The 21,729-nt window shown below is 39.2% G+C and overlaps 5 protein-coding genes across 5 annotated transcripts; 2 read left to right on the forward strand and 3 right to left on the reverse strand.

The window, feature by feature from the left end:
- Nucleotides 1–2,725: 2,725 nt before the first annotated feature.
- Nucleotides 2,726–3,927, reverse strand: LOC106417181. The gene is made up of 3 exons (XM_013858026.1): nt 3,873–3,927; nt 3,071–3,582; nt 2,726–3,004 (listed from the first exon to the last, which is right to left on the reverse strand). Exons 1-3 carry the CDS (start codon nt 3,925–3,927, stop codon nt 2,726–2,728), a joined length of 846 nt encoding a protein of 281 aa, XP_013713480.1.
- A 9,455-nt stretch (nt 3,928–13,382) lies between these two features.
- Nucleotides 13,383–14,822, forward strand: LOC125592842. Its single transcript, XM_048768322.1, has 3 exons — nt 13,383–13,691; nt 13,781–13,956; nt 14,110–14,822. Exons 1-3 carry the CDS (start codon nt 13,428–13,430, stop codon nt 14,117–14,119), a joined length of 450 nt encoding a protein of 149 aa, XP_048624279.1. The 5' UTR covers nt 13,383–13,427; the 3' UTR covers nt 14,120–14,822.
- Nucleotides 14,823–16,603: 1,781 nt separating this feature from the next.
- On the reverse strand, nt 16,604–17,194 carry LOC125592572. Its single transcript, XM_048767820.1, has one exon. The coding sequence runs from the start codon at nt 17,192–17,194 to the stop codon at nt 16,604–16,606; it is 591 nt and encodes a 196-aa protein (XP_048623777.1).
- Nucleotides 17,195–17,687: 493 nt separating this feature from the next.
- Nucleotides 17,688–18,479, reverse strand: LOC106417180 (glutathione S-transferase T3-like). The gene has a single exon (XM_013858025.2). The coding sequence runs from the start codon at nt 18,477–18,479 to the stop codon at nt 17,688–17,690; it is 792 nt and encodes a 263-aa protein (XP_013713479.2).
- Nucleotides 18,480–20,200: 1,721 nt separating this feature from the next.
- On the forward strand, nt 20,201–21,391 carry BNAC09G23270D. The gene is made up of 2 exons (XM_013858928.3): nt 20,201–20,345; nt 20,694–21,391. Exon 2 carries the CDS (start codon nt 20,721–20,723, stop codon nt 21,243–21,245), a length of 525 nt encoding a protein of 174 aa, XP_013714382.1. The 5' UTR covers nt 20,201–20,345; nt 20,694–20,720; the 3' UTR covers nt 21,246–21,391.
- The last annotated feature ends 338 nt before the right edge of the window (nt 21,392–21,729 follow it).

The raw sequence follows: 21,729 nt of genomic DNA on the forward strand, positions 1-21,729 counted from the left end.
TAACAAAATTCCAATGATCATAAAACAATATAAGTAGGAAGTCTCCTTTAATATTTATTGAGATTAAAAAATAATATATATATATTGAAAATGATTTATATATGTATATGTTTTAATATTGATTAAATTAAACTATATTGAATATCAAAATACATAAATATTTATGTTTCAAAATTTGTATTAATAAAGTATTGAGAATTTAATAATTTAATTTCAGAATTTGCATTGAATGTTTTAAAAAATTTGATAAATAACGAAAATATTAAAAATTATATATTGAAAATTTTGGTATCAATGATTTAAAATTTTTGTTATAAAAACATACAAATGAAAAATATTATATATCTATGTAAATATCTTTTAAATTTAATTATATATCATATAAAATAGATAAAAATAATTATTTGGATTTATTTACCAAAATATATCGTAAATAAATAACAATGATTTTTTATTTCTATATCCGCGCCAATTAGATATGGGAGATTTGTCAAAAATGACTCAAAACTTGATTTTGAATAAAAAAATGTACCACAAATTCAATCAAATGCAAAAATAACCTAAAAGCCTAGTGAAAATTACAACATCCCCCTTATGAACAAACAAAAAAACTTGTATTCAATTTTACCATTATAACCCTCCATTAGAGAAGACTTCTTTGTAAATCTTCTCTGTGATGACTTTCAGTAGATCTTAAAAATAATTTTATAATCTTATAAAAAATATTTTGACGGGTAAAAAATTGAAATCATGTAATAATAAACATTTCTCAATGATGTAAATTTAGTTCATCTAAAATTGAATTATTTTCAACATAGATGAGTGAATGTATATTGGCTCATGAGTCATTGGTTTAGGATTTGGTAATATATGTTATAGTATATTGTATGTATCTTTAGGGTTAGATTCTGAAATCTTATCTTCATTTTTTTTTTCAAATTGACCCATATATGATTAGTAACTATCTAATAACTTGATTTAAACACTTTCTAAGTTTTGTTTTTAATTGATGGTCGTATAATATATCAATCTGACGGCAATTCAGAGACCGTCGACCATGTGGAAGCACGAGACCAGCCAAAGAGTTTTACGACGATAGTCTTTTAATTTCGGTCAAGTCAAGACATTAATGATTTTGGTCAAATCAAAATCTTTGGTCAAGTCTTTATTGTTTTTATAAGTTGCTAATTTTTATGTTTGACTAGCCTTTTGTATTCCAACATTTTGTATGCTTTGCCTATTATATAAAGACCATTTGATCAATGAAATAAAATAAGCTTTGATTATTATTTTTGGACCCTTGAGAGTGATTCTCACTTTTCTTTCAATATATGTGTAATATCCATTGATCATATCGATCCGTCTTGGTGCGTCATATCCAAGGAATAAAACCGATAAGTCCTGGTGCGTCATATCCATGGAATCATCCTCTTTGTCATCTAGGTGTGTCATATCCCAGGACATTGAGTTGGGAATATCAGCAGCCTTCCGCATCTACTGTGCGAGACTTCGATCCACCATTTCTTCCTTTGTTGGACTTGTGCGTCATATCAAGCAACAATCGAAGTTCAGTAGTATCAAGAGACTCTCCGCCCGCTTGTGTCATCATTCAATCCATCAGTTCTCATTCAAACCGTCTGAGTTCATATCCAAATCCGGCTGAATAATCCTTTCCTAATCTACGACGTATCAGAGAGCAAATCTAGGCGACGTCTCGCTTATTTTTTTCGAAAACATACTATTAGTGATATTTTGAGTATCTGAGACCGGGGTCTCGTGTTCTGGTCGAGAGTCGGAATCGACGGTACGACCGAGACATTTTTGTGAGAGAGTTGTGGTCGGCGGAATCTGTTGATTCCAGCGTTGCCTTTGCCGATGTAACAAAGTTTCTTTGTTGGATAAGCTAGTGTGGAGTTGATCCGTTTTGAGGTAGGACGATTTTTCGCGAATTTCCATTTTTTCGGGTTCGTACGATAATCGTTTTGCTTGTATACGGATGTTTTCCATAAATATAACAAGATGTTTCGCAAAAAAAGAGAATTTTGAACGAAGTCGTTATTGCCGAAAAAGTTTCAAAGATATTGAGTAGAAGGAAAATATTTTAGAGTGCGGGAATATATGAGTATTCATATATCTACACACTCCCCCCCCCCTTTTTCGAAGGGCGGATAGCTGAACTTGTCCTTTGACAAGTTGCTTACGTACCCCTTTCGGGGATCAAGCCATCTCGTAGTTATGTGGTTTGTGCGAGTGTGTTTACTCGGCTATCGCGTTTGCGTAGGTCGCCTTAGTCGCAGGACTGATGTCTTCTACCGGGTTTTTCTCCTCCGGTTGGGTTGAAATGCTGAGCTACGAAACTGGTTGTTTCCTGGCCGTTGTTTGAGTCGACGATTCTGGACCGTCTTTTTCCAAAGCATTTTCAGTTAGTGCCTGAGTTAGCTTCGCCCGTTTGGGTTTCACCATTGCGGCGGTAGTGATTTGCCTTAGCTTCTGTTCGGCTAGGAAGCAACATCTTGACTATCTGGCATCCCCAGATCGTGGCAATTCCGTTATTAATCGGGAATTTGATGGTTAAGTGATAAGTCGATGGGACTGCCTGCATGGCGTTTAGCCAAGATGTGCCCATGATGACGTTGTAAATGGCCGGGTGTTCGACGACTGTGAAGTCGACAATCTTCATGACTTCTTTCGCAGCGACGGGCAGTTTGATCGATCCGAGAGTCATTCACATTGTGCCGGTTAGAGGCTTGGGTGATGGTACGACTTCTCTTAACTCAACGTTCATCCTCTTGAGAGTATCGCGGAAGATGACGTTGACCGTGCTTCCCGTGTCGATGAGAAGCCTTGCGACTTCGAGATCTCTTATCACCAGATCGATCACGAGCAGATCGCAGTGGGGGTAGTCGATTCCGTCGACCTCTTCTTCGTCGAATGTGATCAATCCTTTCCGGAGGTCACTAGGCACATACCAAGATAGCGAATCTGCGCTCGTCTCGGCCTTGCCCTAGTAAGCCTTGATGGCAGAGATGGTGACGCTGCATTATTGCGATCCTCCGATGATCATATTGACTCTGCGGCGACTATTGTCGTTGCCCTTCTCGTCCTGCCTTCTCCCACGCTTTTCTCCCAATTGGTTCCCCTGGAGAGAGTTCTCTGTTTGATGGGCTTTATCGTTTCTCGGAAGGCAGTCTGAATCGCGGACGAGATCTTTTACACTAGACACTTCGGCAAGTTCTCCCGCGAGCAGCTTTGCGGCCAACCTAGCACCGAGAACTTTGCAGTTTACGGTCGAGTGGCCGTGGGCCTGGTGAAAGTCGCAGAAGGCGTTCTCATCGTAATTCAGATTTTGGGTCCATGTATTACCCGTCGTCCGGCCTTGCTCAGAGTTGATGGCGTAGTTATGCGCCCCCTGGGTCTCTTCTTCCCCGTGATGGACGTCTTTATCGTTACGAGGGTTTTTCCTTTTAGATTTTTGATCCGACCTGTGATCCTTCGACGATGTCTTCGTCAGCTTATACTTTTGCGACAATACTTTCGTCTCTACTTCGATGATTATGTAGTCTGTGGCTTTATGGAGCACGTCTTGGATCGTACGCGGATTATCCAAGTTTATCCACTTTCTAAACTTTGACTTGTACTAGAGCGTCTTTTGGAGCGCGTCTCCTGCTACCTTGTCGCTTATTCCGCTGACTCTGGCCATGACGGTCTTAAACCATTTTATAATGTCGCGGAGAGATTCTTCCTCTCCATGGGACATGCTCCAGAGATCGACATCGAATGTTTTTCGGTCTATGAACATAGACTACTGCTTGAGAAACTCTGAGGCAAGTTGGAGAAAACTTCCGATTGAATTCCGCCTCAGGAGAAAGAACCATTCGAGTGCTGCTCCTCGGAGGTTTTCGATGAAGAGGCGGCATTCGCCGTCATCTCTTTCACTTTCTCTAAACTTGGCTCTACCCATCGCGATCTAAAAAGCCTGTAGGTGTGCCCTTGGATCGGTTTCACCGTCGTAAGGTGTTACCTTGATCTTTCCAGGATCCGAAACCCTTGTTCTGGTGATGCGAGTAGTGAAGGGCATTTTCGAGATTCCTCGAGCAGTAGATCGATCTCGGGTGCGGTGCTAGTAGCGTGATGGATCTGAGATTTCACCGCTCTAACTTTTGCAACCGTTTTCATGAGATGATCGCGAAGATCGTGGATCTAGGATTTCTCGCTAGCAGATTTCCGACCTTGTCGGCATTTGCCGCGAGTGTTCCGAGTTTGCTCCTCGGCCAGTTCTTCCTGTTCATCCCTAAAGATAGCTTCTTTTGCTTCGGTCATAGGATTATCGGACTGGGAATCATCTTGAGCCACACGGCTCCTTGTACGACGCGGATGCACATCTTCGTCTTTGTCCGTAGGTTTGGGTTGACTGCTAGAATCCACATTGACACGCCCGATCTCTCATTCCTCCCTGTCTTCCACTATAGGGGGAAGATCTCCCGGGTTTTTCCGTGTTGGCGCAGGAATGATTTCGTCGGGGTTTTTGCCTGGACATTTTCCCCTGCGCATTGCTGGACCGGTCCGAAGGAGTTGCGAAATCGAGTCTTCTTCCGCGGACTCAGGTTGTTCCGTGCAGAAGAACGGCCCTGGTTCTTTCTGTTAGGTTTTTGACCTGTTTAGTGAGAGATCTCATGGCCTTGTCCCGTTCTTCCAACTTATTTTCGATAGTCGAGAACATCTTCTGGACCTCCTTGAACGTTGCGGTGTTAACGTTAACTGCGGTAACGTTTGCTGCTGGAGTGTTTTCAACGTTGTCGTCGGCAGAGTTACCGTCACGATTTTGTTGGTTATTGAGATCGTCGGCTGACATGTCTGATCGAGCGTTGGCGGCTGAGTGTTAGATTGATCCGTACCCCCTCCCCCCTCGTTCTAGTGCTAAACTGTGGGAATCGAAATTCGCACTGTCGATTTCCGTTTAAATTAGGAAAGTTAGGAAAACTCTAGTTTCGTAGAGGTCTCGAATATCTGCTAAACCACACGCCAAACAATCAGAACACAAAAGTATAAACGAAAGTAAGTATATGAATCGAAAAGAGAGCAAGAAGGGTTTTTATTCCGAATCTGTGTTGAGCGTTACAACAAGGTAAGAGCCTCGGCCACAAGAGCTGTCGGCGAGATTCCTAGTTGTAGCAACCTAAGACTGCAGAAATCTAATTGAGTCGCAGCTCGATAACAAAAAACGGAAAAATGCCTAAATTCTCTAAGTGCCAAGCTTTTGTTCTGAGTAGAAAAATTGCGTCCCTCTGCCTCTTCGACCTCAATATCCTTATATACTCCCCTAGAGGCGGTTTTGTTCTTTCCCTTTCTGCCCGAGGTCGAGTTTATCACTTTGCGGAAATATTTAATTTTTCTTCGATCTTCGTATTTATCATAGGAAACTTCACATTTATCCTCCGAACTTGACATTTATATTCTCCTGCATAACAAAAGATAAACCGTCATAACGAGTGGGCTTGATTTCGTATAAAATCGTAAGTGGGCTCTTAGCCGCGTTCTGGGCCCTTTTGGGTCGCTTTCTGACTTTAGGCGTTTTTACGATTTTACGAAAAGAGTGCTTTCGAAACGACGTCGATTCTGAAGAACATTCAAATTCCTCGTATAGCATAGGCAATTCGAGGTGTTCAGCTAAACGTTGCCGTTTTATACGATTAATCCGAATGTTATTCGAGACAACGAGTTCTTGCGGTTTTTAAATCGTAGAGTTCCAACGGTGACTCCGATCGAGATGAAACAAGAGCAGGTTCGATCTAATCCTGAAGGGAGGAGCTACGAGGACGGAATGAAGGCTGGCTGATTGATCCAACTCGCCGAACGCGCGAGTTGGACTGTATGTTAGGTCCAACTCCCCGAACGGGCGAATTGGACGGCTTGGCTTGCTCGATCCAACTCGCCCGTTCGGCGAGATAGACTGATCCAACTTGCCGAACGGGCAAGTTGGTCGGTGCATCCGGTTCAACTTGTCCCTTCGGCGAGTTGGACGATGGGTGTTTCGTTGTTCGGGATCCATTGTCCGAGGCCTTGAGTAACCTTTCTCGAAGACTTATCGTGTGAATCCTCTTCGAAATTGTTACGAATTTGATATTGGGTTTTTGACACGTCTCTATTCTTTTGAATTTTACTTCTTCTTTTGAAAGAGGACACTTCTTTGGAAGTTTTCTGACGTTGATTTCGTCGTGATCGATTTTGACCCCAACATCGAGATGGATTGAGGCTGATTAGGAGGTATCGCGAGCCTTTATATACACCGGGATCATCCTTCCTCACAGAGCCGGAAAAGGAAATATTCCGATAAGGGGATCCTTCCATATTTCAAAATATCCTAGAGAATCCACGACGTAGACGACCAGCGTAAAAAGGAAACTCGGCCTTCGCAAGAAAAAGGTAAAATCCTCCCTGAAAAGGAAAAAATCCGCAAAAAATGGACACGTGCCTCCTAAAGAATTTTCGACTTAAATGTGCTTCGAAGTACTTGGAACCCTTCAGACCTGCCTCTACGCATCACGCTTGAATGCTCAGGCCTCCTCTTCAAGAATCATCAAAGCTCCAGGCTCTGTCATCTCCAAGACACTGCTAGGCCTCGGTCTAGTACAAGGGAACCGGTCCTCCCCAGGTTCAGAGTATGGCTTCGGCCTGAGTGGAACCTTAGAAAGCAGGATTACTGGAGCGATGTCCCGCCCAGGGGAAGCCTGCTGAAAATAAGCAACTCCGGTTGACTTGAGGGCACATGTTATTCCCCGAGTTCGATGACGAAATCGAGAAATAAGGAGCAAACTGTTGGGGAAAAATACTCAGGTATTGAATTCCTCCAGACCCCAGGTAGGACACCGGCCTCTGGGTCCCTGGTAGGAGACGCCCCGGGTCCCCACTGGGAAGCACTCCGGGTCTGGTCCCAGGGACCACCCCTTTCCTCCGGGAAATGAAAATATTCGGATAAGGGGATCCTTCCATATTTCTGAATATGGAAGAGTTTAACCCTATTGGCCGACCAAGACCGACCTATAGACGACTATATAATGGGAACCCAAACCCTAGAACAAGGGATCGATACTTCGAGACTTAGAGGTTAGAGCTAGACGGCTAGAACTAGGGTTCATAGTCAATATATTGTAATTCCGGCTTGTTTACACCATAAAACATCTCTTCAAATCTATTTCTCTTCGAATCAATACTAAATACAAGCCTTATCCATCGTCCCGTAGTATTCACAAAAATTCTACACAAAAAATCCCCTAACAACATGAGCATTAAAAAACAAACAATCCCCATGACTTGATTGCGGCAACTCGACTCAGACGAAAATTCAATCAATTAGCAGCCCAAAGTGGAACAGTTCGGCCTAGATAGACTTCCACTAATTTCGCCACAATCGACGGAGCTACCGGCGGCACCAATCATTGATATTGACGCCTTATTAGCCCAAATACCCAAAAATTTACGACATGTTCTTTCTGGTTTTGTTCAACGTGCAGGTTAGCAAGACCTTGCAGGGAAACAAGCTTTACAGTGCCTGGAGAAAATTACCTAGACTCAAGTGGATGAGCAAGCTCAAATCAATAACTTACCTCAACATGAATCAACCAAACGAGTAGAAACCATGGATTAATCCCAGAATATGAAGAGGTGATCCGAGAAGGTGAGATCAGTAACTTAACTGAGACTTAGCACATACCCATGCCAAACTCTAAATAATGCAATATCAGATTCATCGAGCAAACATGGCTCCTGAAGTAGACAACGTCATTTAAGGAACGCAAAGGACACCTTTCATGGATTGCATAACCAGCATCCCTATTCCAAGCATCAAGCTCAAGATCCCACCATACAATGGAAAAACTGATCCCACAGCTCATGACCTCCTTTTGTATCGCAATGGGCAAACTCGCTTCAACGATGGTTAATGGGATGATGGCTACTGCCAACTCTTCGTTGAGAATTTGGAAGGGTCCGCTTTCAATTGTTTTTCTTGATTGGAGGACCGCACCATCAACAATTTTAACCAGCCGTTAATTGTGTTTGTGAAGCACTGCTCCATGTTCATATAAAGCCGATTTGTGGATGATGTACCAAAAAGAAGAAGACTCACTCCGATTTTTCATTGAAAGGTTAAAGACCATCCACTAGAATATCGTCATAATCGACAATGCATGCATATACGCACTAAGAAATGTCTTATGGCATGAGTCGCACTTCTGTGAAGAAATTTTGCTTAACAAACCAGCCACGCTGGAAGACGCCCTCTGCTGAGCTTCAAGGTACACGGGTATGGAAGAGGAAAAGAAATATCTTTCTGAAAACACATGCCAGCATCAAAACCTAAGAATAAGGCACATGAGGAAAGTGAATACCGACAAAAAGAACATGAAGGAACAAAACGAGACGAAGGTTCCTCTAGAAATTTGACATGCAAGGTGAGTGAGGGAAGCAAATTTGATGATAGCATAGGGACAGAAACTTTGAAACCTCGATAACAAAAAAAGTTTTAATACATGGAACTGAATGAAAGGCGAAAATAACTAACAAATTCTGAGGTTTTCACAACGGATGAGGACATACCATTCAACAGTGTGCTGGCTTCCAAAACTTTTGTTACTCCATGTCTTACAAAGAAGGATTAGCACAGCTTGAAGAATCTCTCCAAATAAAAGAACGATGACACGGCACCCCTAAGAGAGATCGGGAGGCCAGAAGCTTGTACGCAAAATGCCTACAAACATCAAGGAAAAGAGTCAACATGACAATGGAGAAAATACCTTATGTGATGATTTAAACTTTGTGAACTGGATATTATCATGTTTAACGTAATTTTTTTATTTTACAGGCCATTTAACCTCATACTTTCATGTACAAGTAACTTCGATCATTCCTCAAGCTGCTGACATTAATATTGATTAGAGTGATTGTTGTTGAGAGGACCCCAAAGTTGATACGATGGTGGATATCACTAACCAGAGTTTTGGATTTTCCAGATCTATGTGCCACAAAAGCATATGTAAACAAGATGCATGAGGAGGTAAAATCGGTAGCGTTGAAGAAAACCCAAACCCGAAGGAGGAAAGCTACAGTTCATCAGCATCCAAAGGTAGGTCCAGACGCTGATTATGTTAGAGTTTATGTTTCTGACAAGATCAAAGCAGAACTGACCAGGGTGGAAAATAAGGTTGATAGCCTTCGGCAAATTTTCATTGTGTTCCAGTTCACAATATCCAACCACATCTCAGAGCAGAACATGGAGATCCTCAAATCCATTAATGATCTCATTAATCAGTTCATTTCCACCATTCGTGTTCAAATTATTCCAACATTGGATAATGAAGTGGTGACTGTCCTTCCATTTAACATACCTCTAATTCCTAATAATTCAGCTGAGGAATCATACATTATAAAATCCGCCTTTCACAGTGTTTCAAAAAATCTACCAAGGTTGCTAATGTAAGTGTATTTATTTCTCTTAATAATCTAATTTCACCGGTATTCCATTTAATTATCTTTCTATGCAGGGTCAGCAACCCCAAGACAGTGTTGATCCTTTTTTGGTTGTCCTAGCCCAGTTCGTTTGGAAACAACTTGTCCCTATTTCTGAACACATGGACCTTGTCCCTCACGGTGGTGTGGACGATGACTCATTGCAACAAAATTTACCTTCTTCTGGAGTTACGGTTAATTTGTCCGTGAGTTCATATTTACGTTATCCTCTGATCATTTTACTATGCATAATCCAAGAATTATATTAAGTTGTATAAAATTACAGAATCTTTATCCTCGGCTATTATTCCCACCATTTTATTTTTCGCTGGACCTTAGCAAGAAAAACATATCCACAACCAATAAGTGAAGCTACTACTGAGGCTGAACACATTGATAGATTTTTTGATCAACAAGCTGCCAAATAGACGGTTCCCCAGATACTATGATCCATTGTCATAAGAGTGAGAGGCTGAAGTTGGTGCCTAGAACATTAGTTGGATATTATCAGTGTGACTAATGCATTTTTAATCGTGTCAAAGAGGCCTAATTGTTTGTCAATAATACAGGTGGGAACATAGATTATTCTGAGAAGCTTACAAAGCTTGAAGTCAAGATGAAGTCAAACTTGTAAGTTTTCCATAAGTTTAAACCATTTTCTAGTGTAGCCACATATTTGCTATGTTTAAGCAACACTTTAAAATAGTATCTAATATACGATTAGCTGGATAACCGCAAATTTCGCTTATCATAGCTATTGTTATCTGCAGTTTGATAACTGTCGGATCGTCAACTGTCTCTAGTAAAGAACTTCTTGTAATCGCCCAGAGACGTAGGCCATTGACTGCTTAGGTAGGTGTATATGTAAAAACATTACCTGTGTACTTGTAAAAATATATATCAAACACTTTCTTTGATGGATTACTCTACAAAAGAAACTATGCAGATGGTTGATATTCTCATGCACCATACACGGTCTATGTAATGGTTCCGCCCATCATTGAATAAACAAACATTTTTCATAGACAACAAATTTGTTTCTCAACTCTTTATGAACCGCATAAAATTCAACAAAACATCAGTTAGGGATAACTATGTTTTTCCCAAACAGTTGTTGGATTTACTATCCACTGGAGACATGTCTGCAGCTGATGCATGTTTTTTTTATTTCCCATTCAATCTTGAAAAAATCACTGGGTCAAGGTGTTCTCATATCTTCTAAACCGAGCTGAGAGGCATTTAACCACCCGGAAACTTAAGCCAATTGATGTGGAATGTGCTATGTATACCCCCTCCCCCAAGATTGAATCATGGGGATATATATGTATTGCTGATCCAAACTCATGTTGTAGACAAAGTCGAGGTATGCATGTGTATAACCCCTAAGTTTCTCTCCTCGAAGGCTAAAAGACTTGCAGACATGTTGTATGAAGGACTGTTGTATGAAGAACATCTGTAAAGATTCGTTTAATATTTTTACCTATGTGGCATTTATAGCTTATTAATACTTTATCGAACTGTTGTTGCACTCTCTATTATTATTATTTTTAACATCTAAAGGCTGATCTATCACTTAGACTAGAGTTTGTCTGGGAATCCAAAGCAAAATAGAACAACCAACAAAAACTAGATTCCTATAAAATCTCGAGTGTTCTTGGCTAAAGTGTCTGCAGTCCTGTTTTGAGCCCTTAGGACATGAATAATCTTGAATTTTTGAAACCGTCCTTTAATAGCTTCGAGTTCTGCTAATTGCGTGGAAAAGCTTGGTCATGCTCTTGGATCCTTGCTCATCGATATTAAATCCTTGCAATCTGTTCCGAAGTGTGTTGAAACATATTCTCCATTTCCCAAATGAGAGCATCTAGTTTAGAGTGTAACGGAGACAAGCGTCTCTCATTGTTCCTCAACCCTAGGAGTTGTTCATTTCCCTTATCATCCATCCATACCCATACATAACCACTATAATGTGATTCCACAGTCCAAGAGCCATCTACCAGACAAATACTTTGTAAGCCTACAGCTTGTGTATATTGGTTCTGCTGTGGTGGAACTGAAGACACACCATCACTTGGTGTTAAGTTTGTCTCAAACCAAGCATTACATTCACTTTGGGCATGTTTAATTAACTCCATCGAAACTCTTGTTATTCCTCTGAAAAGCTTATCATTCATGGTTTTCTATGCACCAAATAATCCATGGATATGGATCCTTGTCTAACTCCGGGTCTTCAATTGCACTCTTCCTATAGAATAGGTAATCAAGATTAGTATAAACACTTGATACTGAAAAAATATCAGGACATGATGGTGTTGAAGCACTCTAGTCTCTATTTTTCTAATTTTTTGATATAATATTAAATTGATTAAAAAAGAAATATTTTTTTTATAACTCTAGTATGAGAGATTTTTTTTTTTTTTTTTTTTTACAAACTTAGGGGGTCTTATAGGATCAATGATTTGAGAGAATTTTATTTTTTTCTTCAAATCCCCTCTTATTGTATCTAGCATTTATAAATTCTATATGAAATCTAAGCTTATTGGATTAGTCAATTGTATAAGTTCTATCAAATTCCACCTTAATGTAAAATATGAATTTTGTCAATAAAATCTATCAAATGAGATTTGGATGATATTTTATAGAGGAAAAACAATGAATCTAAATACCACATCCTAAAATGATATTTGAAACTTAAAAAAAAAATTAAAAAAAATTACTTCACATTTTAAAAATAAAATCAAACTATCTGAAATGGAAAAAAAAATTGAAAATACGATTTTATAAACTTTATATATTTTATATATTTCATAAAACGGTAAATATCAAATTATAGTAATTTAAAATAAAAACATTATTTTAAATAAAAAATTTAAAAACTCTGAAATTTCTTCAAACTCATTAAAACTTGAACACTTTTTTTTTTAGATTTACTCAAAATCTCGAAATTTCTTGTATTTAGTCAAATCTTTACTTTTCTCAAATCATTGATTTAATAAGCCCCACTTAGATCATCCATTAGATCCTTGTGGCAAACGAAACTAGTCCTCAGGCCACAATCATCCACATTCTCGCTATTATTTCTCGTTGAACTTATTTAGTGTGTTGTTTCGTTATTATGTACAATGCGTTGAGGATAACATTGCAATTGTTTCGGAGTATTGATAGCTAGTCTGACAAAGGAAAATGCCAAAAATATAACATAGCGCCGCTTTTCATGATTACACTAATCACTTTTGGTTTCACTTTTAATGAAGAATAAAAGATATTTATAATCTTACGGTTAACTAATAGATTTAGAGTTTAAAATTGAAGGGTGGGGTAAGGCTTTCGGAATATGAAAAATTTAGGATTCTAATAAATATATAAATAAATACTTTCAAATTTTGATTTTAAAAAGTATAAAAATTTTTTAAAAAAAGTTACAAAAATAATTTTTGATTTTCAAAAATAAAATTTGAAAAAAAAAAATTCAGAAAAAAAATTATGAAAATGTTCGAATTTGAAAAAGTATAATTTGAAAACATAATTTATTTATTTATTTTTATTTAAATAATTATTTATTATATATGTAGAGAACAAAGATATAATAGTCTTTTGCCATTTAACGAAAAAATATTTTTGAAAATATCTTCTAATGGTGATATACATGAATAATCTATTATATAATAGGAGAGTTTCTCTCCTCCTGATGCAACACGTCAGCAGTCTGTGAGTCCCACTTTTAAAAAGTGTGAAAAAGTGTCAAATCTGTAGCTCGAACCCAGGTTATTGATATATAAACACCCACAATTATACCACTGCACCAAAGGTTATTCTTTGTACGTTGATGGCCAAAACTAACATATATATAATAGATTACGAAGTTCGGAAACTAATATAACATTGTGGACCCCACTTTTTTTTTAAAAAAAATTAAAGGGTAACGAATGGACTTCGACAAAAAGTGGGCTTTGGGCTTATTGATTTTCTGTTTATTAGGCTTTGTATCTGCCCAAAGTGGTGATACGGACAAAGCTAAGAAGATTAGGGAAGCCGCCATCTTCACCATCTCCTTCGTCGCTTGCGATTCCCCTTCCGGCAATCAGCTATTATGGTCGATCTTTAAGGCTCTACGCACGTTTTGCGCCTACCAAACGCTTAGCTTCTCCTCTAACGCCTTCAGAGCTCTCATATATATAGAATCCCTCGAGGTAAAAGCTCCATCTTGTCTCAAACTTTTCTTTCTCAGTTTTCCGATCGCTTTACTTTCTCACATCCGTCGCGAAAATGACTTATCCAGCTGCTCCAGCCGCTTCAGCCGCCATTGCCACTGTTCCCTACTCCACCTTCAACTCTCTCCGCCTTGGAAGGTCCACTCAGTCCATTGTTGGTCGGCTCATCCGATTCTAGGATTCCAGGACCATTAACAAGAATGGAGAGTTTATGGGCATCACCATTCTCCTCCTTGATGAACTGGTGATGATTGTTTCTAACTTATTTTTTTATCACTTTAACTCTGCTTTGCTTATTCTTTGTTCATATATGAAACGTGTCTTCATGTTTTTGTTTTTGTTTTGTCTATGGGTTTTTTTATGAACAACTAATGATTTTTCTCTGTTTTTCTTACAGGATTCTGTGATCCACGGTTTCTTCCCTGCAATCTCCAAACAAAACATGAAAACTGAATGAATTATGTTTTTAGCAACCGTATCTAAAAGAAATAAAAGACATCTTACTTAACAAATTAAAACCTTTTCTTTTGCAGATTCCGATGACGACGAAGCACCCGAGGACCAACAGAAACGGAATGATGCGGACGAAGCCTAACTGATGTAAGTAAACTCCTCTTCAATAACGCATCGCACTATTATCGCTGCCCAATCTCACAAACTTAAGCTCTAATCAGGCCAGGGATCCCACAGGTGATGCTGTCCCGACAACGGAGAAAAAAAAAGAAAGATAACCTAACGTTTTTTTTTATTTTCAGTTTTTAAGTTCAAATCAGGTTTTTGACATAGAGCCCAACATAATTTGAGCCCAAACATTTTAAACCCACAATTACTTTTTCATAATGTAAAAACGTCAACCTTCGTTTATGTTTTGTTAAACTATTTTAATCTTTATGTTTTGTTAAACTATTTCACGTAGGGGGAAGATCTCCTTAGAAGGGGAGCCACACGCCACGATGCTTCCAGTTTCACTATTCTTGAAACTCTTATGAACCACAAAGCCAATATAAGAGCTCTGTTTCAATCCAACGGCTGGATTTTGTCACAGACCACCGCTAAGCCTGAAGAGGGAAGAGAAGTGGAGTGCTGCGTTTTGGAAGATGGTTACTTGGAGTTTACAAGATGAAGATGGAACCCGTGACGAGGAAGACGAGGAGAAGTGTTACTTGGAATATCCTAACGTTGAGGATGTAGACAATGTGTGATCTTAGCGATGAAGATTAGTGTAGGTTTAATATATGCTACTATTCCTTGAGCTCCCTAACAAGTACTGCAAACAATGTGTATTTTGAAAAAATAAAATAATTTTGTAATGCAAGTAGTTTGAAACTTTGAGTATTTATTCAAACAACGGATATATACAGAGTTGATAACTTGATATGGATCCCCAAATAAGTTGGTGCTGCGCTGTCCCAATATCTGTCTTTTTAATTTCATATACTTGACGTAAGCTTCCTCATCTTCTTCTCTTTCCCTTTCCGTTGTTCCACGCTCTCTGTTCATGTTTAGGCCTTTTTCACATTCTCTATATTTTACTTTAATTATACTTTTTGAATTTTCCTTCCGTTTTGGGAGATGTCTCTAACTTGAGTTAATCGTCAAAAGCTAGGATCAATTTTGTTGTCTTATTTCCAATAAATTTTATTTTTTAACTTACATAAATCTTAAACAACACCAACATTCCGTAAATCATACCGCCCGACCGATATCCAAAGTAACCAGCCCCGCGCTTGTGCAGGGTCTCAGCACCTAGTAATACCAAAAAAGCAGTAAACATCAAAAAATTTCATCTGTAGCTTAGTATTGTCTATCCGGTATTTAACTAGTAGTATAGTGAAGATTAATGCATTAAAAGTCCTATATTCCCCAAGTCACTCGTTTCAAAGTTATTTTTTTTTTTAATTTTTGTATTCATCAAATTAATGAAAATAAATACGTATAGCTTATTTTAGGAACTTTAAATAAGTCTTATATAGTTGTAAAGGCCTTAGAGCATCTCCATTAGTGAACCCCCTCTTGGGGTTGTTACGAATTTTTTAAAATATTTCTGGTGGGGCCATGAATAGAGATGAATCTGTATCTATTTTGCTCTTCCATTGGTGAACCTGAAGATGGAGTTCTTAGGAATAAAATTAAATTTTTTAAATTTTTTTAAAAAAGTTTTTATTCAATACAATGAGAATTCATGAAAGATTATTCATCTAGATTACCAAACTTTTGTCATATATTTTCAACAAAATCAGCTTTCAAACGATTATGTATCTGTTGATCCTGAATTTGATTGCGAATGCCAAGCATATTACCGATATTGGAAGGGGTGTACGTAGAGTACGAGAATCAACCTGGGAACTTTTGCTTGACTCTCCTGCTACGAAGTCAGATGTATCATACTGAGTGTATCCGTCTCGTTCGTTCTCTACTATCATATTGTGCAGTATGACACAAGTTCTCATAATCCTTCCTATCTTTTCCTTGTCCCATAGTAGAGCTGGGTTTTCAACTATTGCAAACCTCGATTGCAATATTCCAAAAGCACGTTCGACATCTTTTCTGGCGGATTCTTGACGTTCAGCAAATAGCTCTGCTTTAGGACCTTGAGGAAGTGGGATGGATTGGATAAATGTTGACTATTTCGGATAAATTCCGTCGGTAAGGTAGTACGCCATACGATAATTGTGGCCGTTGACCTTGAAATTAACTTTAGGAGCTCGACCTTGTAAAATGTCATCAAAAACTTGTGACCGATCAAGAACATTAATATCGTTGAGGGTACCTGGAGCTCCAAAAAATGCGTGCCATATCCAAAGATCATGTGATGCCACAGCCTCTAAGACAATTGTCGGCTTTCCTGAACCACGTGTGTACTGCCCTCTCCAAGCCGTTGGGCAGTTTTTTCACTTGCAATGCATACAGTCGATGCTGCCTATTATCCCTGGAAACCCGCGTACCTCTCCAACATCGAGTAATCGTTGAAGATCATCCGGTGTAGGTCTTCTTAGATACTCATCTCCAAACAATTGTATTATCCCATTAGTGAAATTTTCCAAACATAAAAGTGCAGTATTTTCACCAAGTCGGAGATATTCATCATACGTATCTCCCGATTGACCATATGCCAGCATACGTATAGCTGCTGTACACTTTTGAAGTGCAGATATCCCGTACCTTCCGTGAGCATTTCTTCTTTGCTCAAAGTATGGAACTTCATTACTTAGGCGATCGACAATGCGAAGGAACAATGGCTTGTTCATTCGAAAACGCCACCTAAACATTTCCGGTGGGTATGTAGGATGTTCCCTGAAATGGTCGTTCCATAGTAGATTGTGTCTTTGTTCCCGATCTCTTTCGATATAAGCTCGTCTCTTCGGCTTGTTGGCTTGAACATCAACTATTGAGTCGAAGGTATGATCAAATTGTTGCTCGAACATTTCTTCAAAAGCTTCGTTTAACCTTTCATCTATGCCATTAGACGATGAGGAAGACATTGTTTTCTTTTTTTTGGAAATTTGGTTAAGTGTTTTGGAAAGAAAGGTAGAGATAGAACAAGTTTATAGATTCAAGAGAGACAATTTGAAGAAGTAGAGAGACAATTTTAAACAGAAGAAGTTGAGTTTGTTGCACATTTGAGAAATAAAGAGAGACATAGTTTATAGAGTGCATCAGATTACATAACCCGTGAATGAAAAAAAAGAAGTGTAGAAACAAACAAAATTCTACACTTTCCCGTGAAACAAACAGACAGAAACATAAACTAGAACCCGTGTCCTGCAAATACAAAACATAACAAGCTAGTAGACAAGTAGAACCCGTGACTTGCAAAACAATACAGAACAAGCAAGTAAACAAGTTAAACAAGTAAATAGAACAGATTCAATCAAGAATAAAAAAGTAAACATTGTCTCAAACAAGTTAAACTAAACATTGTCTCAAACAAGTTAAACAAGTTGTCAATTCAAAAAGTTAAAGCCACTGACCAGATCAAAGCATTTCAGATACGAGTTTGTTCTTCAGAGACACTTCTATATCAGATACTGTATCTTTTTGGGCAAGGAGACAATCAAGGATTTTCAGTTTGGATATGTTCTCTTTCACAACTAGCATGCTCTGTAATTGATCAAAAGCTGCTTCATTCCCATGCTTCTTGCGTTTGGCTGCTTTGCAAGCCTTAACACCAGGAGGCCTAACCTCTTCCAAGTCAGGCACCATCTCCGCAGCTTCCTTCCTTTTGTCCTTTGCACCATCTCTGGACAAAGAGTTTGATCTCCATTTTTGATCAAACCTAAGTTCCCTCCAGGCATGTTCAAGGCTGAACTTGACCTGGTAGTCATTTAAGAAGATGTCATGGGCAGCCTTCATGACATCATTCTCATTTTGGCCACTAGCTTGCTCCTTCAAAGCGGCCTCATAGCTTCCCACAAACTTGCACACCTGCTCATTCACTCTTCCCCACCTCTGCTTACATTGATTTGCCTCTCTAGGAGCTAAGCCACTGAGCTGAGGGCTTGAATTGAAATACTCCTCCATTCTCTTCCAAAACGCTCCTGCCTTCTGCTCATTACTCACTATGGGATCCTTGCTGGTGTTCAACCAAGCACTGATGAGCACAATGTCTTCTTTTGGTGTCCACTTTCTCCTTTCCACTGGTTTAGGATCTTCAGAGCTCTGGCTACTAAACCTAGGAACCTCAGAAGACTCTACGTCTATTGTTTGACTGCTCTCGGAAGCTAATAGGTTAACAAACCCGGGAGAGTTTAGGGAAAAAGGATCCATTTTGGTTTTGGTTGGTGTTTTTAAGTTGATTTGTGTTTTTAGATGTGGATTTGCTATGTTTTTAAACTAGTTTTTGCTTTGATAGGAGAGAACAATTAAACAAACTCTAACTACCAAACATTCATTATAGTTAATTACACAACAACTAGTTCACAGAGAGCATTCATTGCACATCAAATCAGTTGAAAAACTCGAACATTCATCACAGCAACCAACCAACACATAATTAATGAAAGTTTTTTAAAGAAAATTAAGTTCTAGTTCAGTTTAAGGCTGTTTAGTTTACTTTAGCTTAAGAACTAGAACTAAGTCAGAACTAGTTCTAGTTCAGTTTAGTTTAGTTTAGTCTAGCTTTTAAAAAAACTTAAGTTCTAGTTCATCATTCACACGGATACATTTTTTGAACATAACAACCACATTTAGAAACAGTTATTCAGATTGAGTCTTACCTTTGATTTTCATTCGAAGCAGAGCTTCTCCAGGTCAGCGACCTGCACAGTGAGGTTATCAACCTGCCCAGTGAGGATTTTGACCTGTGATTGGACATGGAAACAGCAATGAAATTGTGTTAGTGACTTAATAAGTACCTAACTATACAAATTTTAACTACGTTAAAGGACAAATATGAGACACTCAAAAGTAAACTTCACTAACCTCCAGTGTCTCAATCTGTTTATTGAGATTCGGCACCCCCTTGATCACCTGCTCAGCCTCCTCCACCCGCTTAGTCAGGCATTCGATCTCCTCCTGGACACCAATCACCCAAGGCTGACGATAATGGAACCCATCAGCCTTGTTTACAACATAAACACAAATCAGAATCGCGTTTGTGCAAAATAATTTATAGAAATTTGCCAATTGAGACTTACCTGGTAGTTTTTGCAGGTGAAGAAGCGCTTCCCACGAAGAGTGTCGTAGTCCTCCTTCCCCCGAACCTCGTCAATGATTCTCCCACCACACAGACACCTTGTAGGAATCCTGTATTCTGAATCGGCCACGTATCCTAGCATGTTGATGTACTCCTTTTGCCTCTTTGTCTCTCTTCTCTCTTCTGCGGGATCCATCTGTACCAGAAATCGAAATGATTAGAACATAATGACGAAACATTATGTTGAAACGAACCCTAAATTGAACCCTCATGACGATTTACAACCATAAAACGAAACCCCCAAATCGATTTAGAACCCTAACTCGAAACCCCCAACTCGATTTCGAATCCCCGATAAACGAACCCTAAATCAAACCCGCATGACGATTTACAACCATAAATCGAAACCCCCATATCGATTTAGAACCCTACCTCGAAACCCCCAAATCGATTTCGAATCCTCGAGATCGCTTTCGAGCCCAACAATCGATTCTATTAAACCGTGAATCTACTCGATATTGACCGGAGCTCGTGGAGGAGGCAGTCTGTCGTCGATTAGATGGAGAAAAGCTCCGGCAGTCGGCGTCGCACGAGAAATCGCCTCTGAGAGCGAGAAACCCTAGTTTTTTCAGAGAGAAGAGAAAATGAATCCTCTCACGCTGAACCCTAGTTTCGTCGTCGTCAACACGAAAAGACGTGGCCAATGGATGGTTGACACGTGGGTTGAACCCGTATCATACGGGTTCACTCGTAAGAGCTGGATCGCCGAAATAAACCTATTTTTTAAATTTTTTTTTTTTTTTCGGGTCTATGAACCCGAGTCCATGAACCCTCTTGCATCCTCTGATGGGGATGCTCTTATAGGCCCAATAGAATAAATTAGGTTCCATTCAGTATTTCTATCTTGCCAAGTAAGCCCAATAGGTGTTCTTTCGTCTTCCATTTTTCACAATCTTTGACGAGAGAATCGCCTTTCGCCGATCTTTTTCTCCCAACAGGTTTCGTTTCCGCTTGATCTTTGTTTTTCATGTAGAATATTGATGCTTGGTGTAAGATTATAGGGTTATTAGACTCGAATTGGACAATTTTTATCCAAGTTAAGATATTCGAATCTTGAATCTGATTCTTGGCTTAGGGTTATAACGTGTATATGTTTGGTTCTTGGCACTCATGTATCCGGAATCTGAAGTTGACACGATAAAATAAATGATGAACGCTTAGCATTTTATTACATATTTTGTTTGCTTTCGGTTTCTATCTTATGATCTCGAAGTGCTTTAACCAGATGTGAATATGGTAACACCTGTCTGAACCGTCTGAAGATATACTTGTGTTTCTTGATGTAGATTTTCATCCTTTTTTACTCCTGTAATATGGGAGATTACTCAATCCAGATCACTCCGAAGCTGATCAATCAGTTAGCTCAAGGCAACGAAAAACCGAAGAGAAAGGCAAAGAGAACCAAACCCAAAGTCTCACCTCCACAGAACAATGCAGATCAAGCGAGAACACACCGTGATGCAGAGAAACCGAAGCCAGTGGCAGAGTTGCCGACCCAGACCCCACCTTTCTTCTTCCCAATTCCGCAACGAGGAGCACCAAACACGGAGCTGGAATCGATCAAATCCGTGTTGAAAGAGAGTGAGAAGGTTCTTGAGAAGGTGGAGAGACAAGAAAAGAACATTGTCGATGAAGTGACAGAGAGGGCTAAAGATCTGAGGGAGAAAGAGTTTAAGATCCCTGAACCGAAACCAATGCCTTGCTCTTCGGATCACGAAGCCTGGAAGAAATGCTACGAGGAGAACGTTGGCAACCCGTTGATATGTAGCGGACTGGTTATGAGATTCCAGGATTGCGCTCGCTGGTCCAGACAGCAAGTGAGTCCTGCGCAAAAGTAGAGATAAAATGTTCTTTTTTTTTGGCTTTCTGAGATCTTATGAATAATCAGGAGAAATGAACTTGTTCCTTTTTGTTACTCTAATAAATATATAAACTGATTCTGTGGTTATATTCATGAGATCTAAACTGTGTTCTCGATTTTGTATTTTGGCTTTCTTCCACTCTTTACATATCATTTTTTTCTATTTTGTGATAGTTCGTTTGATATCAATGGGAATGATTATAAGTACCTACCCTTTGGGTCTGTTCGGATCATTTTGCGCAGCGATTAACATGGCGGCGAGGATGGTTTTTATACAATTTAGCTTCACTTCTACATTCGTTTGATTACAGCTCCTTAAGGAGAGAGATTTGAAGTTAAAGAGAAGTTTGGTCTTGTTCCTAAGGTGAAGAAACCACTCGTTGCAATTCCTACCCTAAGATTGTGCGGACCAAATCTCTCTTCCCTTGCACCAAACGTCAGGGCTTAACCGGTCGGTTCGG

Source organism: Brassica napus, chromosome C9 (assembly GCF_020379485.1).
Source record: "Brassica napus cultivar Da-Ae chromosome C9, Da-Ae, whole genome shotgun sequence".
NCBI lineage: Eukaryota > Viridiplantae > Streptophyta > Magnoliopsida > Brassicales > Brassicaceae > Brassica > Brassica napus.